The following is a 17,121-nucleotide window of genomic DNA, read 5'->3' as shown; positions in this document are numbered from 1 at the left end:
CATACTGTTCTCTTACGTACAGTGCAACTCCCCCACCTTTTCTGCCTTGCCTGTCCTTCCTGAACAGTTTATATCCATCCATGACAGTACTCCAGTCATGTGAGTTATCCCACTAAGTCTCTGTTATTCCAATCACATCATAATTCCTTGACTGTGCCAGGACTTCCAGTTCTCCCTGCTTGTTTCCCAGACTTCTTGCATTTGTGTATAGGCACTTGAGATAACTCGCTGATCATCCCTCTTTCTCAGTATGAGGCAGGAGCCCTCCCCTTTCGCACTCTCCTGCTCGTGCATCCTCCCAGTATCCCACGTCCCCACTTACCTCAGGGCTTTGGTCTCCTTCCCCCGCTGAACCTAGTTTAAATCCCTCCTCACTAGGTTAGCCAGCCTGCTTGCGAAGATGCTCTTCCCTCTCTTCGTTAGGTGCAGCCCGTCTCTGCCTAGCAATCCTCCTTCTTGGAACACCATCCCATGGTCAAAGAATCCAAAGCCTTCTCTCCAACACCACCTGCGTAGCCATTCGTTGACTTCCACAATTCAACGGTCTCCACCCAGGCCTTTTCCTTCCACGGGGAGGATGGACGAGAACACCACTTGCGCCTCAAACTCCTTTATCCTTTTTCTCAGAGCCACGTAGTCTGCAGTGATCCGCTCAAGGTCATTCTTGGCAGTATCATTGGTGCCCATGTGGGGAAGCAGGAAGGGGTAGCGATCCGAGGACTTGATGAGTCTCGGCAGTCTCTCCATCACATCGTGAATCCTAGCTCCTGGCAAACAGCAGACTTCTCGGTTTTTCCTGGTCGGGGCGGCAGATAGATGACTCAGTCCCCCTGAAGAGAGAGTCCCCGACCACCACCAGCCGCCTCCTTCTCTTGGGAGCGGTGGTCGTGGAACGCGCATCCCTAGGACAGTGCATCTCATGCCTTCCAATCGGCGGAGTCTTCTTCTGTTCCCTTCCCTCAGATGGATCATCCAGTCCACTCTCCGCATTAGTACCTGTGGAGAGAACATGAAAACGGTTGCTTACCTGTATCTGCGTTGCTGGTACATGGACGCTCCCCTTTCTTCTTCTGGAGGTCACATGCTGCCAAATTGCTTCACCGTCCTTCTGTCCCTGCTGCGCAGCCTTCTCTGAATCTTCAGAACATTGTGTCCGTAGAAGCATATCCTGACGTCTGTCCAGGAATTCAGTTTCTCTTATGGAATGCAGGATCGACACTTATTTCTCCAGACCTTGAACCTTCTTTCCAATATGGAGACCAGCTTGCACTTTGTACAGACAAAGTCGCTTCTGTCCTGTGGAAGACAAACATGGAACATCCTGTGCAAGTCACAACAGCTGAACACTCCCCATCCATATTACCTTCCTTCTACAAGCTTCCTCAGGAATTGTTGTAACTACTCAGAGAAGCCGGCAAGATGTAAGCCTCAGTGGGCTCTCCAAAGGCAAACTTCCTCTGTTAGCCTCTCTGCTGTTCGCTGCTCAGCTGGTTCGCAGCTGACTGGCTTTTTATAACAGTCAGGCCCAGTCAAGGCTCACCTGGAACAAAGCACTCCCAATTCACACTTTTCAAACAATCAATCGAGCACGCCTTGCCAACAGGCATTTCCAGTTTCTGCCATAGAAGATTGCTACTTATTTATAGCCATGACTGACAAAGATAGGGAAACTGCTTCATGGGCTCTTTGTGTACACCCAGCCCCCACACTAAGTGATTTTGTGGTGGAAAACATAGGTAGAATAGCGAACAGTCTACCTCCCTATGAAAGAATATTTTATATATGCTTGGCTGGTTGATGTTACAAAATCTCAGCAGGAAGGTATACTACTTGTGTTTTGACCTTGGCTGAATTCAGTTAACCTAATGATTGTCTGGTGACATTTTCTCTGTTGGGCCTTGTGAACAAAATCCTGCAACTGTTAAGGGTTAATACTAGTCTTGTTGATACAGAAATGAATATAGCTTACAAGACTATGGTATCTAATTCCAAGAAGTTACCAGTTTAATATTTTTAAAAAGCATATTTGTATTATAAGACTCTCTATGGATTATGGTTAATAAAATATACTGTTGTCTGTTCTGAAAACTGTCAAGCAAAAAGAGAACTAATCAGTGTCTTTTTTAATCAATAGGCAGTGGAATCTGATGAAGCATTCGAAGATGATGTACCAGATTCCCCAGGGGTGGAAAAACAAGACAAAGAGAAGGACCATAAGGATGCCAAGAAACTTCGTTGTAAGTTAAGCTAATTCCCAGTAAAACCTTCATTATTAATATCTACCTGGTTAAGATTGGAAATAATATAGTTTAAGCTAAAAGAACATTTAGTGCATTGCAGTTTAAAACGACTTAAAAAGATAAACAAATGAAAGATCATACAAAATTAAAGTTCTCCAAACAATCCTAACTGCCCTGTACCCTACCACAGTGTACTATCCATATACTAATTATTATAACTACTTTTCAAAAATTTGAAATTTAGGTGTTTGGTTTTATAAAGCTTTAGCTTCATCAGTTGTTTTTTGTAAGCTTTGCAAGATGTAAGAGAAATACTTTATAATTTGAGATTCAAATTTTTGTAGTTAACTTGATTTTTTATAATGTTGGGTGGAAGAAAAATAGTTTGTTGCTCTAGAATCCAGGACTAGTGAATAAAATGAATTTGAAGTTTCTGTACTGCACAATTGGAGAGTTTTTTTTAAAGTTAGCGGATATATCAGTAAGTGAAGATCCCTTCATTAAGTTTCATATCTTTGACAAATTAACCTGAAAGTCGCTGTCAAATGCACAGAATAAACAAAGTGATCAGGCAAACTTTTCACTTCTTGTTTCTGGCTTCATACGTAACATTAGAAAATAATTATTTTAACTGTGTAAGTAATTTCATATCAAGGAGGTTTGATGTTGGACATGAAGGATACAAATCTAAGATAAAAAGCCTGACTTAGAAATAGTACAGTTGTAGTAAATCGTGTATGTGTATATGGCAGGGTTGCAACTAATCCTCTGTCTCGTAAGCTCCTCTGAGAAGGGGCCATTCTTGACAGTTTGGAAAGTGCCTACGACGTACCAGGTGCTTGCATAAATAAAAGATAGAGAAAATAGTTTGCACTGTATATTTTAATGTGTTAGAATATACTGTTTTTTTCCCTTGAAGCATTTGCCAGCTTCAAATAAGTTTTTCTTGTATTGTTCTCTGGGCAAACTATTTAGCTATTTAATGCTTGTCAAGTTTGTTTTTACATTTCTATATTAAATTTACTTTTTCTGTTTTAGCGATGAAAATATCTAGCAACATAGATTCTTCAGAACAGAAAAAGACAAAAACAAAGCTGAAGAAATTTCTTACACGACGCCCTACATTACAAGCTGTTCGAGAAAAAGGCTACATTAAGGGTAAATTATCCTTATTTCTTCAGTAAACCTTTTGATAAGCTGAATTTTACAATCATGTCTGTGTCGCAGAGCAGGAATTAGTGTAATTCTAGAGGAAACCAGCCTTATAAAGTTAACTACATTTGACTGAAAAGGAACCAGTTATTTTTGTAACAGATGGCAGATGTGATAGTTTGTCAGTTTCTGGGTAGGTGTGTGTCATTCTTTCAACAGCCCTAGTGGTCACCAAATTCAGCTACAGAGAAGAAGTAATTGTCATATTATAACGGACAGAGGTGAAGGGATGGGGTGGATGAGGTCCCAAGAACCCACTGGGCCTTGGGTAATGCTTCTGGGAAGCAGAGTCCATTTGTTCTTCACTTTCAGCTGGCAAGCCAACACTCCTTTGTTTACAAACAGAGTGATCTTACAATTGATTTGATATTCATTCTAGACTTAGTTTCTTATTGTCCAATATACATTGCACTGCTTCATAATTAAAAGTCAACTACATACAATAAATATAGTTATAGCTCATGTCAGTAGAAATATACCAGGCCAAATTCTTATCTGACATTAAATTTGTCAAACTTAATGTCAATTTCAACCAATTTAGCTTAAGTAATAGGAGCCCAAACATTTACAAAATATGTCATATTTCCAGATCATAATTACAAAAGTAAATTGTGGGATTTTTAATTGTTTGGGGTGGAGGGAATTCTTCCCAGACTGCAGCTTTGCATTCCATTTTATAGCTTGGAACTGACTTTATGCACTGTGTGTAAACTTCTGAGAAATTAGTTGGTGTGAACACTGAGCCAAGTTGAACTGCGTGCACAAATGCAATGCTGGTGTTTGGAGATAATAAAGGTGTTTTTATTTAAGGAGCAAGCATTTAAACTTAAAGTTGGTGCTGTTAGTATATTTTAAAATATAAATCTGCAATTCTGCATTATCCTTGTGCATTGAGTTATACAGAAGCTGTTAACAGACACAAAAATACAAAAGCTTTTACAAAAGTGTAGTAAACTACAAAAGCAGGTGATTAGAATAAGGAAAATGTTGAAAAAACAATCTCTAGGAAAACACTGCAGAACAGCATGCATTAATTAGAGTAACTGTTTTTAAATGTGCTTTTACTACATGAAAAAAGTACAATTAAGGAAAATACTTTGAAGAAACAATGGAAGAAAACATTAAGAGGCACAGTGTGATAATTAATATCCATAACACTCTAGGGATTTCCCATTATGCTCCAATGATGCAAAACTCATTAGCACTCATTTCAGGAACATGAGGCCACTTAATTTATTAAGAGCCAAAACGTGCTTGGTGCTGTGCATGATGTAAACACAAGGGCAGTCTGTGCTCCAGGGAGAGATTTCAACCTACAAAAGAAAGAAAAGAAACCCGGGGTACCCAAAAGGAGGGAGGATCATTTAAACACTTGAAAGTATGTATTTTGTGTGTGTGTTTGGGCCTCAAAGAAGAAATGAATCTTCAGAAAGGTTTTAAATGGGGAAGTGAAGTCTGGTGGACCTGAATTAGGAAGCTCTTCCGCCCTTGGAGCACTGTGGAAGAAGGCATGAAGATGGGGGCATAGGAAAAAGACAAGGGCCAACATAATTGGCAGAGCAAAGGGGAATGCAATGTACAAATACCAGACTATGGTTGCAGTTTCAGCTCTGACATGAAATGTGATAAATGCAGAATCTTTAGTATATTGCTGAAGCATTTAAATTGATGCATTGCAAGATTCCTTGTTATACAGTAGCATGCATCTCACTGGCCTTATGCTGGTTTTCTTTCTGTGTTTCAGTGGAAACCTGTCCCCTTCCTTTATTTTTGTTACAAGCTCCTTTTGACGACAAAGCTCAAAAACTGCTTGAGTGTCTTGCTAAATAATTTTGTCTGTGGGTATCCACTTCTATGCCATAATCCTGCAGTTGGATCACCTGTGCAGAGCGTCACTGAAGTCAACAGAGCTGTGCGCTGATACAAGGATCCACCCTTATGGATCCGATTGCAATGTGAGGGCACTTGTTATAGCTCTGGAGCTCTGTTTATAGGGGTATACTAAGTTAAACAGTGAAATATTGTTTTAAAGTAACATTAAAGATAATGCCAAAAGTTGTAATTTAAATACTCCTTATTGGTACTCCCTATCTCCATACAAAAAAGTTGGGCACAAAGATTACAGTAAGCATATATTGTATAATCCTGTGATTATTCATACAAGTGCAAAATACAACATAAAACATGCAAATCCTTTAAGGTCCATTCTTACAGTAACTATATGCATGACATTTTATAGTAATTCACCTGAGGGTATCGAAGTGATTTCTATAGATGAAGCATTTAAGATACTTCAGTGTTGAGAGCTATAACAAAACCTAAGATAGGTGGATAAGTATGTATCTTAAGAGGTTTTATAGTTCCGCCTATTGTGATAGTAACAGATTTTACTGAAGTTCATTGACTTTCTCAAGGTCATACAGTGAGTTGGTGGAAGAGTATTTAATAAACTAGTCTTTTAACTTCCATCCCTTTACTCGAATCACCAGACGTGTTGGGCCAGATTGTCAAGAGTGCTCAGCACTCACAGCTGGGGGTGAATTTTTCAAGCATTCAGCACTCAGAAGTTACCATTGCTCCCCATGGGGACTGAGCTCTTTTGAAAACCTTGCCTGTTGCTTCTTGTTACCTAAGGGTGTGTTGCCATATATTCTTAGTATATCACTGTTGTGCATGAACTAGTTTTATCCTTTGAAGCTCATTCAACTATAAATAAGATTTTTTTACTTGATTCCAGATCAAGTGTTTGGTTCCAATCTCACCAGCTTGTGTCAGAGAGAAAACAGCTCGGTGCCAAAGTTCGTGAAGCTGTGCATTGAACATGTCGAAGAACATGGTAGGGTGAAAATGTTCATCTCTTGGTTTTTATCTCCAAATCTCTGAGTCAGTATCTAATTTTGGAAGCTTAATTCTTATCCTGTTGGTTTCCAAATGACTGATAACTGAGTATTGTGAAGTCTGAGGCTTATAGCTGGAGTTATAGCAATAGGATGTCAACAGCTGGGAAGTAGAGAGGGAAGGCAACCTGAACTAGGATCCAGTGAGATCGTGGCTAGCAAAGAGTAGCAAGAGGGAACTGGGAACAGGTCATCATATTGGGGACAGGATTGTTGAAAGGGGCCTTGTCAGTAGGTAACTAATAAAATTGCTTCTTAAATCTTTACCTATGTTAACAAAACACCACTTGCATTAAAGACTTTTTTTTCCTACAAGTTCATTTTAGGGACACCTTACCTGTGTAAATGTGTGGAGAATCAAGGTCTTCAGATAACACTAAGTCATCTGAGATTCCTTTAGCCAGTTATACTGATACAACTTGGAAAATGTGCTTCAAACTGCTCAGATTACCAGATTTCTATATTTTATCTGATGTGTTAAAGTGCCCTGATTTGTTGAACATGTTCTTTTCTTTTCCTGTTGACAATAAGAGAAGGCAGATCTCTCTTACTCAAGTATTAAAGTGAGTCTAGATTGAATGTTAACATTTTGGAAAGCCTGATGTATAAGATGACCCAATGCTTCTGCATTTTATATATATAAAAACTTTTAGGTAACTGGCTGCATATTTATCCCCACCCTGACTAGCCTCCTTACTTGTCTCTTGCCTGCTTGTTGATGTGGTTGTTACTAGAATTCTTATGAGAGTGGGTTACTTATTGCAAGTGGGTCACCTACTCCCTTGTAGTGAAATTATTCCCATGTAGTGGCTGATGCTAAAGATCCAAGTTGTGTGTAAGAGAATCTACCCACCCATCTTTTTGGTGCACCCCACTTCCTTCCCACCTTAGATCTAGCACGTCACATTCAGGGCCTGAGTGGGAGCTAGGGCAAAATATGTTGCAGGGCAAAATAGGTTCGCCCTCCATGGGGAAACAGCTACAGTAAAGGAATATGGTGCAACTTATAGCCCCCCCTTACTGCTGCTGTCTGGTGACTCAGTACAAAAAGGAAGAGCAGGAACTGGTTCTACTGTCCTCCACCCAACTCCAGAAGCTGCAGTGGATGTGTTTTTTCTGCATTGAGACAGAACTTGCTGCTTTCACTGCTATCCTCTTTTACCTTAAGGGGAACTGATTTGAGCAGCTTCTTCCCTCCTCTTCCATCTCCATCCCCCTCCCCATTAGCCCTTCAGAGAGAGAATGATCAATAGATTGTGGCAGTAAAAGGTAGTGGCGAATGGATGGGTGGGACAGATGGTACTGACAGTTGTGCGTCATATCTCCTGATGCTTCTGTTACATCAGGATTCCCTGTGGATGGGATTAAGGGAGCTGTTGAATCCCGTCGTTTCAACACTCGTATCAGCCAACGCAATGTACTGAATTCATGTAGAGGTTATGAGCATTGTAGACAGAAATTCTTCCTGTCTTCCGCACATGACCACTTTTGATCTTCTGCCATAGCAGCCACTGAGAAGTAATTTTTCTCCTTTTGCCAAATCTAGTGTTTTCCTCAACACTGTAAAGATGGTAGGGATGGAGGGGACATCTGCTTGTCATGAGAAAGTAAGGCAACAGGATGGAATTAAACACACATGAAAACTCATAAACCAGTGGAATGGGTGGTATCTGGTGGACCTGGTCACCCACTATCAACTTTGAGGTGTTCTCCAGAATGACTGACTTAGCTTGGTTTAGTCACCATACATTTTGGTAAATATAGGTTTAATATGAAAGGGAAAACCTAAATCAAAAACCCTACAATCTCACTGCTAGTATTTTAGGATGAGTGGAGGTATGAAAGAGAGAGCGAGAGTGCACATATATATATGTGCAAGAGAGAAAGTGAAATCCTTTATGTACTAAACAATAGTTGTGCTAACTAATTATTAGGTGCGAGATTTTTAAAAGCAGCTGTTGGAGGGTGGGCTTCCAGCCCTCATTGAAAATCAGTGGGAGTTGGGCACCTCACTCCTGAAGACTTCACATTGTCTGAGTACACATCACATTTTAGACATTATTTCAAACATAAGTTTTGCAGTGGCAAGATGCTAGTCAGCAACTATCTCTGCCGATAAGTAAATAGTTTTAATTGTGACAAGAGGTTTTGCAGTTCTCCTGATGGTGGGTTTTCTTTTTGCTAACTGAAATCTCTAAAATGAGCAGACTGACCCATTTAAGTATCTTAAAAAAAAAAAAAATCTACATTTTAAAATTTGTTTTAGGATTGGATGTTGACGGGTTATACCGAGTTAGTGGCAATCTTGCAGTGATACAGAAGCTAAGATTTGCAGTTAATCATGGTAAGTGCCATTCTCCAACTGTATTATCAATTTGAAAATATATGCATGAGTAGCTTGACAAGATGTCCTGATTTTATAGGGACAGTCCCGATTTTTGGGTCTTTTTCTTATATAGGCTCCTATTACTCCCCACCCCCGTCCCAATTTTTCACATTTGCTGTCTGGTCACCCTATGTAAGAATATTTGTCAAAATTGCTAGAAAGCTCTTCAGATTGTGCAGTGATTTTTAGTCCGTCTGTTTAAAATAATATGACAACATTTCATGAGAAATATGTAGCACTTTTCAAAATGAAACTGCTACTAAATAGCAGCTTCTGTGTTCTTCAAAGTGGATACTGTCTACATCTGTTCATACAGTGCCTACCACACCAGAACCTTGGTCCTAATTGAAGCTGTCTAGTCACTGCTGTAATAATTCTGAAGCATATGTGGCATGGCAGTTTAAAAGGAATGAAGCTCAAATAGAATATTTCTATATCTTATGGAAAGCAAGAGAAAAAGTATTAAAAACCCAGCAACCTTGTACTGGCATTTAACATTTGTCTATCATTCTGATCTTGGGTGAGAATCTCTATTGTGCCCTTATGCAGTCCAGCAAAGGACTCTCATCCTAGAGCAGAGGTGGGCAAACTACAGCCCAGGGGCCGCATCTGGCCCTTCAGACGTTTTAATCCGGCCCTTGAGCTCCAGCCAGGGAGCGGGGTCCAGGGCTTGCCCCGCTCCATGCATGCCAGGGCTCCACGCAGCTCCTGGAAGCAGCGGCACGTCCCCACTCCGCCTCCTATGCATAGGGGCAGCCAGGGGGTTCCGCACACTGCCCCCACAGCTCCCATTGGCCAGCAACCACAGCCACTAGGAACTGCAGGGGCAGCGCTTGTGGAAGGGGCAGCATGCAAAGCCGCCTGGCTGCACCTCCACATAGGAGCTGGAGGGAGGACTTGCCACTGCTTCTGGGAGCTGCTTGAAGTAAGCACGGCCTGGAGCCTGCACCCCTGACCCTCTCCTGTGCCCCAACCCCTTGCCCCAGCCCTGATCCCCCTCCTGCCCTCCGAACCCCTCAGTCCCATCCTGGAGCACCCTCTTGCACCCCCCACCTCCTGATCCCTAACCCCACCCCAGAACCTCCACCCCCAGCCGAAGCCCTCACCCCCTCCCACACCAACCCCCAATCTCGTGAGCATTCATGGCCCTCCATACAATTTTCATACCCAGATATGGCCTTTGGCCCAGAAAGTTTGCCCACCCCTGGCCTAGAGGGAGAGGGGACTCTAAAGTAGCTTTAAGCTACCTTTGCCCCCCCAATTCTTTGCTGCTCTGGAGTCTGAAGCGGCTCTTTTTATAACTTAGATAAACCAGTGGGCTTGTCTGAGTTACAGCAACCTACCTAGGGCTGCCTTATGGGCTCAGTGCTGCCCAGAATCTCCACACAGCTGAGATCTTACACCAGGGCTTACAACGGTTCATCAGAATGAAGTCTTTCAGGTGTCTTCCACAATGCCTGAGCTGGGAGAATACTCCCCCAGACAAATGTGGAGCTCTTAAAACCCCTTTGCACTGCTCCAACTCTTCTCCCCATTTTTGTTCGAGTAGATGCAGCCATGTATTCCACTTAGGTGCATGCATGCCCAGGGCACTGGAACCAGAGACCTTTTGCCTAGTAGAACCTGTAGAAGGGTGGTGCTTGCACCTTGTTGCCATAGCCCCTCCCCTGGCTGAATGAGGTGGCGCCACTCCACCCCCCCTCTGTTCCTTCTCACAGCCTGTTGTTGGAGCTCTGTTGTGGTTTTCACCGCATAATCCCTCTATTTTTAGTGATTTTCTTCTAAAGTATGTAGTTCATTAGATTTAGTGTTAGTTAGCTGTAATTTAGCTATTTCCCTAGTGATGGCATCACCAGGGTTTAAACATTGTCTGTTATGTGGGGAAGTGATCCCCAACAACGATCCCCACACACGGTGCTTGTTGTGCCTAGGCAAAGCCCGTGTTAATGAGTGGTGTTTGATTTGCAGGTTGCTCACCAAATAGACTCTCAAGTGGTGAGGGATTTTCATCTGAAGCAGCCTCTGCTTGAGCAGGCCATGCGGTCTGCTTTGGCACCATGGCCCTTGTCAAATCAGAGGTTGCCCTTGGATTCTGAGAATATCTGGTTTCAGAGGAACAGCCGTGTTAGTCTGTATTCGCAAAAAGAAAAGGAGTACTTGTGGCACCTTAGAGACTAACCAATTTATTTGAGCATGAGCTTTCGTGAGCCACAGCTCACTTCATCAGATGATGAAGTGAGCTGTGGCTCACGAAAGCTCATGCTCAAATAAATTGGTTAGTCTCTAAGGTGCCACAAGTACTCCTTTTCTTTTTGAGAATATCTGCTGCACCTTCGGTTGTCAGGTCTTGCACTTAATTCATTGAAAGTGCATCTGGCAGCTATATTGGCATTTCATCCCACCCATTCAGGAAGATCAGTCCTCTCCATTGCCATTGTGGCAAGATGCTTAAAAGGGCTTTTACATCTCCATCCTCTGGTCTGAGAGCCATTGCCTCTGTGGTCTCTTAACTCAGTCCTAGCAACTTTAATGGGACCTCCATTTGTGCTCCTGGCATCTTGTCCCTTTCTGCTTTTGTGTCAGAAAACTACATTCCTGGTAGCAATAACATCCACAAGAAGAGTGTGAGAGTTGCAGGCTGTGATGGCAGAGCCTCCTTATACACAATTCTCCAAAGACAAACGACTTTAGACAAAAATTTGCTTTTCATTTGAACCAGGTGGTATATTTACCTGTGTTTTTTTCTAATCCGCATTCATCTCCATTCAGGTGATGTCTAGCCTTCTGTCTGGACAGAAGTAAAGTATTTTGTGCTTCGCCTCACCTATGTGTCATATGTAGATCGTATGATATGTCAAGTCATCTTTTCACAAATGATCTCTAAATAGATAACATCTTGTATCAAGACTGCATATAAAATAGCTTCAGCTATGCCTCCTCAGTATGTGCAAGCTCATTCTACACGATCAGTTACTGCATCTTCCAGAGGATGCAAATATTTGGTCAGGCAATCCCAGGGATACTGCTTGTGAGTCATGTAAGTGGAATACATGGCTGCATCTACTCAAAGAAGAAGAAATGGTTACTTATTGTAACTGTGGTTCTTCAAGATGTGATGCAGACCTTTATTCCATGATCTACCCTCCATCGTCTCTGCACTGCGCTCTAGGTGCTCAGTGTGAAGAAACTGATGGGGGTTTGGGCACTGCTGCCTCGTATAGCTAGGGGAAGAGCTACAGCAAGAAGGTGTGAGCACCATCCCTCCACGGGTACTGCTAGGCAAAATTATCTGGCTCTGGCATTCTGGGTGTGCATTGTAACCTTTGGGTGCCCTTCTCCAGTGCCTGGAGATGCAGAAAAGCACCTGGAGATGCAGAAATCAGTCCAGCAATAGGGAACCTATTGAGCATATCCAAAACTACCACACCCAATTCCAGAAACTTCTGGATGTGGAGTGCTAATTGTGCATCTGCCTAGCAACAATGACAGATACAATTTATTCCTTCTCACCTTCCAATAGATTTCTTAGGGTATGTCTACACTTACATTTTATAGCGCTCTAACTTGCTGGCTCAGGGGGGTGAAAAATCACCCCTCTGAGCGCAGCAAATCTGAGCACTTTAAAGCACTAGTGTAGACAGGCTCCAAGCGCTGGGAGCGGAGCGCTGGGGGAGTTCTCTCCTAGTGTTTGCATGTGACCACACTGACACTTCAAAGCGCCGCCGCGGGAGCATTCCCAGGACAGCACTTTGAAGTTTCCAGTGTAGACATACCCTTAAAGAGAGATCTCCCTGTTAGACACGTGGATTACATGCACACACCTAAGCGGAATACATGTCTGAATCACATCTTGAAGAACCACAGTTATAGTAAGTAACTGTTTCCTCTGGCCCCTTCACACTGGGTAATAAGAATCCCACCCCATTGTTCTTCAACTTGTGTAGGAAATAAGTAATTAATGATAAACACCTGCTAGATTATAGTAATCATTCATGTTTTCTTTCAGATGAGAAATTGGACTTGAATGACAGTAAATGGGAAGATATACATGTCATCACAGGAGCTCTAAAAATGTTTTTCAGAGAACTGCCAGAACCACTCTTCACATATAATCATTTCAATGACTTCGTCAATGCAATTAGTAAGTCCATAAAGCATGCACAGAATTTTCATAAATCATAAATATTTAAATATGCACAGTACACTTAATTGTAATATTTTCTCCTTTTCACTGTTTAAAAAGGAGAAATTATGAAATTTTATAAAGGTGTTACCTTATATACAGTCGTGGTGTAGCTCTCAGTCCCAGGATGTTAAAGACAAGGTGGGTGAATGGTCCTTGGAATGTGTTAACTATTTATGCTAAACATTCTGTTCCACGTTGTATTTATTTATGAAACTGTGTACGTTTTCCAGACATGAAGAAGAGCTCTGTGTAAGCTCAAAAACTTGTCTCTCTCATCAACAGAAGTTAGTCCAATAAAACAGTGGCTCTCAACCAGGGATTCTGTGTACCACTGGGGGCATGCAGAGGTTTTCCAGGGGGTATATCAACTCATCTAGATATTTGCCTCGTTGTACAATAGATTACATAAAAAGCACTAGCAAAGTCAGTACAAACTGAAGTTTCATACAGATAATGACTTGTTTGTTCTACTCTGTATAGTATACATTGAAATGTAAGTTCAATATTTATATTCCAGTTGATTTATTTTATAAAAATGAGAAAGTAAGCAATTTTTCAGTAATAGTGTCCTGTGACGCTTTTGTATTTTTATATCTGATATTTGTAAGCAAGTAGTTTTTACTTGAGGTGAAACTTAGGGTACACAAGACAATCAGACTCCTGAAAGGGGAGCAGTAGTCTGGAAAGGTTGAGAGCCATTGCAGTAAAAGATATCTCACCCATCTTGTCTCTAAGGTGTTACTACCTTCAGATTATCTGTAATATTCAATGTGGCCACCAGGTGGCAATGTGTTACTTAATATCAGCACTGTAAAATTGTGTGCTTCATTCAGTTTTCGGTAAGTTATATGCTACCAAAATTTTCAATAAAAATATTGAATTTATGGTTTATCTGCCTTTTATCTCTTCCAGAACAAGAAGCAAGACAGCGTGTTCGTGCTGTCAAAGATTTAATTAAACAGTTGCCAAAGCCAAATCAGGATACCATGCAGATACTTTTTAGACACCTCAAGAGGTGAGGAGGAGGAAAAAGTCTTAATGTACTGCAGAGCTCCCTTAAAGATATGGTGACCAGATAGCAAGTGTGAAAAATCAGGATGAGGTGTGGAGTAATAGGCACCTATATGAGACATATTGGGACTCTCCCTATGAAATCAGGACATCTAGTCACCTTTCTTAAAGCTGAGTGTTCAAACATTAAAAGTCCTGGGGGAAGGTTCTAAGCGTGTTTCCTTTGATGTTCGTTGTGCTTCATCAAAGCAAAAAATTTGTTTGTGTTTATACAAGCTTATGGAGAAGCAAACCCAACTTTTGGACAGTGTTTTTATTAGTTGTGCTTTTAGCTGCTAAACTTTAGATTATAGGGACAGAGCTAGTGTCAAATATATTTTAAATGATTAGAATGATTACAATAGTGGCATGTTTCATGAATGACAGTAAATATGGAATAAATATTATGAGGAATTACTGATTTGGTTTCAGAGTAACAGCCGTGTTAGTCTGTATTCGCAAAAAGAAAAGGAGTACTTGTGGCACCTTAGAGACTAACCAATTTATTTGAGCATGAGCTTTCGTGAGCTACAGCTCACGGATGAAGTGAGCTGTAGCTCACGAAAGCTCATGCTCAAATAAATTGGTTAGTCTCTAAGGTGCCACAAGTACTCCTTTTCTGATTTGGTTTTGTTTCTCTTCTCTGTTAACACATTATTCTCTCACGTCGATGAATTTATTTTAAAAGCATATTTTCTTCTTTTTTTCCCCAGAGTTGTAGAAAATGGAGAAAAGAACCGAATGACTTATCAAAGCGTAGCAATAGTTTTTGGACCAACTCTGTTAAAGCCAGAGAAAGAGACTGGTAACATAGCAGTCCACACTGTGTACCAGAATCAGATTGTAGAATTAATTTTGCTGGAACTGAATTCCATCTTTGGATGTTGAAGTTTTCTCAGAGTTAAAACTGAAGTGATGAGTTGGCAACAGATTTCCATCAGGAGTCAAATCTCTCAGTGTACACGATGTATTGTGTTTGTGGACCAAGCGACAGCTCAATTTTGCACTTTTCAGTAGGATGAGAGGGAAGAAACGGGAGGAGTGTTTGACCGATTTAATTGCTATTCATGCAAGTTAATGATAAAATTTTGAATTTCTTTATAATTCACTTATTACATTGCGAATATTTCAAAGTTTGTACTCTGCCTGTTTTAATAATTACAAATTGCAATTCTACTACGAGCATATACACTGGATTTCTTGGTGAGAAGCTAAAATTAATCTCAGACTGGATAATCTGGAATGGATTTTTTTTAAAAGGTTCACCACTTGGTAGGGTGAGGAAAACCCTATCAACTGGCTTCAAAAATGTTTTTTGATACTTGTAGTGACAATAAAATTTCATCCTATGCTTATGTACTGAAACCTGTGTGGATCCTGTCAGCAGGGATTCTGCATGTAGTGTGGCTGTCTTTAAACTAGTGCTAACAGTGGCCAGTGTGGTTTACAGTAATTCAAATAATCCCTCATTTGAGGCTTGCTTTTTTTTAAAAAAACTGTATTACATTGCATCCTTGCTGGATCTTCTAGTTGCTTGATAGAGCAGGACCCTATTATTTCAAACACTGAACTTGTAAGAATATCCAGCAGAGGATTTGTTCTGTGACATACTAGAGTTTTATTTAATACACACATCCATTTTTCAGGGTATTTCTTGGGCTACATTTTGTGCTATACTGAATTGCAGTTAACAGTTCTAATTAAATACCATCATTATCTAATGCTGTACTGAGTTCTTGGTATGATCCTGTGGTAGAGATCATTTTTGGATGTAAATACAGGCTAAAGACTGAATGACCTTTGGCTTATGTACATAATTCAGTTGTTGTATAGTCTCAAAGTACCTTCTAGTTGCACATTTCTAATCATGGGTAGATTAGCTACAGGTAGTGTAACCCTTCCAGTGGAGGTCTAGGTCTAGGTTTCCTCGAAAAACTAAACAGGTGCACTTTTTTAGATGTTAATTACATTTGCAGGCAAGGAATTGTAATGCAAATGGTACTGGAAAAATACTGTGTGCTTGCTAAATTGTTAATGCACTACAAGAGGAGCCTTTTAGGTTATTTAATATGTACAGGATACATTAGAAAAATGTATTACAGATTCTAACATTTGCAAATAATGGAAACATGTTCCAATAGATGTTTGTTGGAAATAATGACATAATGCTAAATTTGAGAATTTCTTTTTACATTAATAATGTAGATTAATTTGTAAAATAAATTGGTTTTGGAAGATTTTTGTTATAGGGAGCATGGTCGACTGAAGATTTTTAAATGTATTTTTTTAGACTAACTGCTGTACCTGATATTTGTTATGTCTAATCTCAATAAAGAAAACTATTAGCTAGTTTGGAGTTTGCCAGTCCAAATTTGGATGACATAGTCCCCTGTTGAATTTTGCAAACACTCCCAAATATTCAGTTGTGTCTGACTGCCTGAAATGTTATTTCCTGCAGCAAAGTCATTGGGCTGTGGTTAAAAATAGTGTCTAACTGAAACTTTTAAGAATCCCCCTTTTCCCTGAACAGTAGTTGGATTGTATGACAAAGATGGGTAATTTATAGGTTTAAATTTGCAAATATTTATAAGTATTCCACACAAGTATTTTTGTCCTAATGTTTGATATGCTCCAAACACATACCACCTGCCCACAAAAGGAAGACAGACAAGTGGTGAAATTATCCCATTTGGCCTTTGATCTCTTTTATATGTTCAAGGTGAGAATTCCAGCAGCAGAAAGCTTGCTTGAAAAAGTCTTTGTAGATAAAAGAAGGGACGACTAATCTTGTGGTTTTCTCACTTTATTTTTATTGTGGTAGTGGTGAAGTCTTGCGGTTTGTTGCAAAATAACTTGGGTGAGAATCGTGATTTCTATAAATCAGTGTTGCATTTTCAACCTCCTGTTGAGATTTAAAAGTATAATTTCTTTTTTTGATACTTGTTCTGAGACACATCATTCTAGTAGGAAATATAAATGAAGTTGAAATTTGTTATAATTTATTCAAATCCCAATTTTAAAAAAAATCAATTTCCTCTGAATAGCATTGTTTAATTACAGATCATGTTGTCTAAGTGTTGAGGTAATCAAAGAAAGAAAATACCTCTTTTGAATATCCTCTTTTAACCATGGGGAATGTAACATTATATT

At 40.4% G+C, this 17,121-nt stretch overlaps 1 protein-coding gene across 8 annotated transcripts in view; it reads left to right on the top strand.

The window, feature by feature from the left end:
- ARHGAP12 (Rho GTPase activating protein 12) overlaps positions 1–16,320 on the top strand; it is a 142,138-nt gene extending 125,818 nt beyond the window's left edge. For all 8 annotated transcript variants that reach the window (XM_048837746.2, XM_048837745.2, XM_048837742.2 and 5 more), the window contains 7 exons: positions 2,135–2,237; positions 3,279–3,398; positions 6,190–6,288; positions 8,616–8,693; positions 12,742–12,876; positions 13,834–13,936; positions 14,685–16,320. In XM_048837746.2, coding sequence (XP_048693703.1) covers positions 2,135–2,237; positions 3,279–3,398; positions 6,190–6,288; positions 8,616–8,693; positions 12,742–12,876; positions 13,834–13,936; positions 14,685–14,859 — 813 coding nt within the window. In that variant the 3' untranslated portion in view covers positions 14,860–16,320. The remainder of the gene's footprint in view (positions 1–2,134; positions 2,238–3,278; positions 3,399–6,189; positions 6,289–8,615; positions 8,694–12,741; positions 12,877–13,833; positions 13,937–14,684) is intronic.
- Positions 16,321–17,121: the final 801 nt, after the last annotated feature.

The sequence above is a fragment of the Caretta caretta genome, chromosome 2 (assembly GCF_965140235.1).
Source record: "Caretta caretta isolate rCarCar2 chromosome 2, rCarCar1.hap1, whole genome shotgun sequence".
NCBI lineage: Eukaryota > Metazoa > Chordata > Testudines > Cheloniidae > Caretta > Caretta caretta.
Note: the sequence above shows the minus strand (reverse complement) of the source record. Positions and strands in the feature narration are given on the sequence as shown.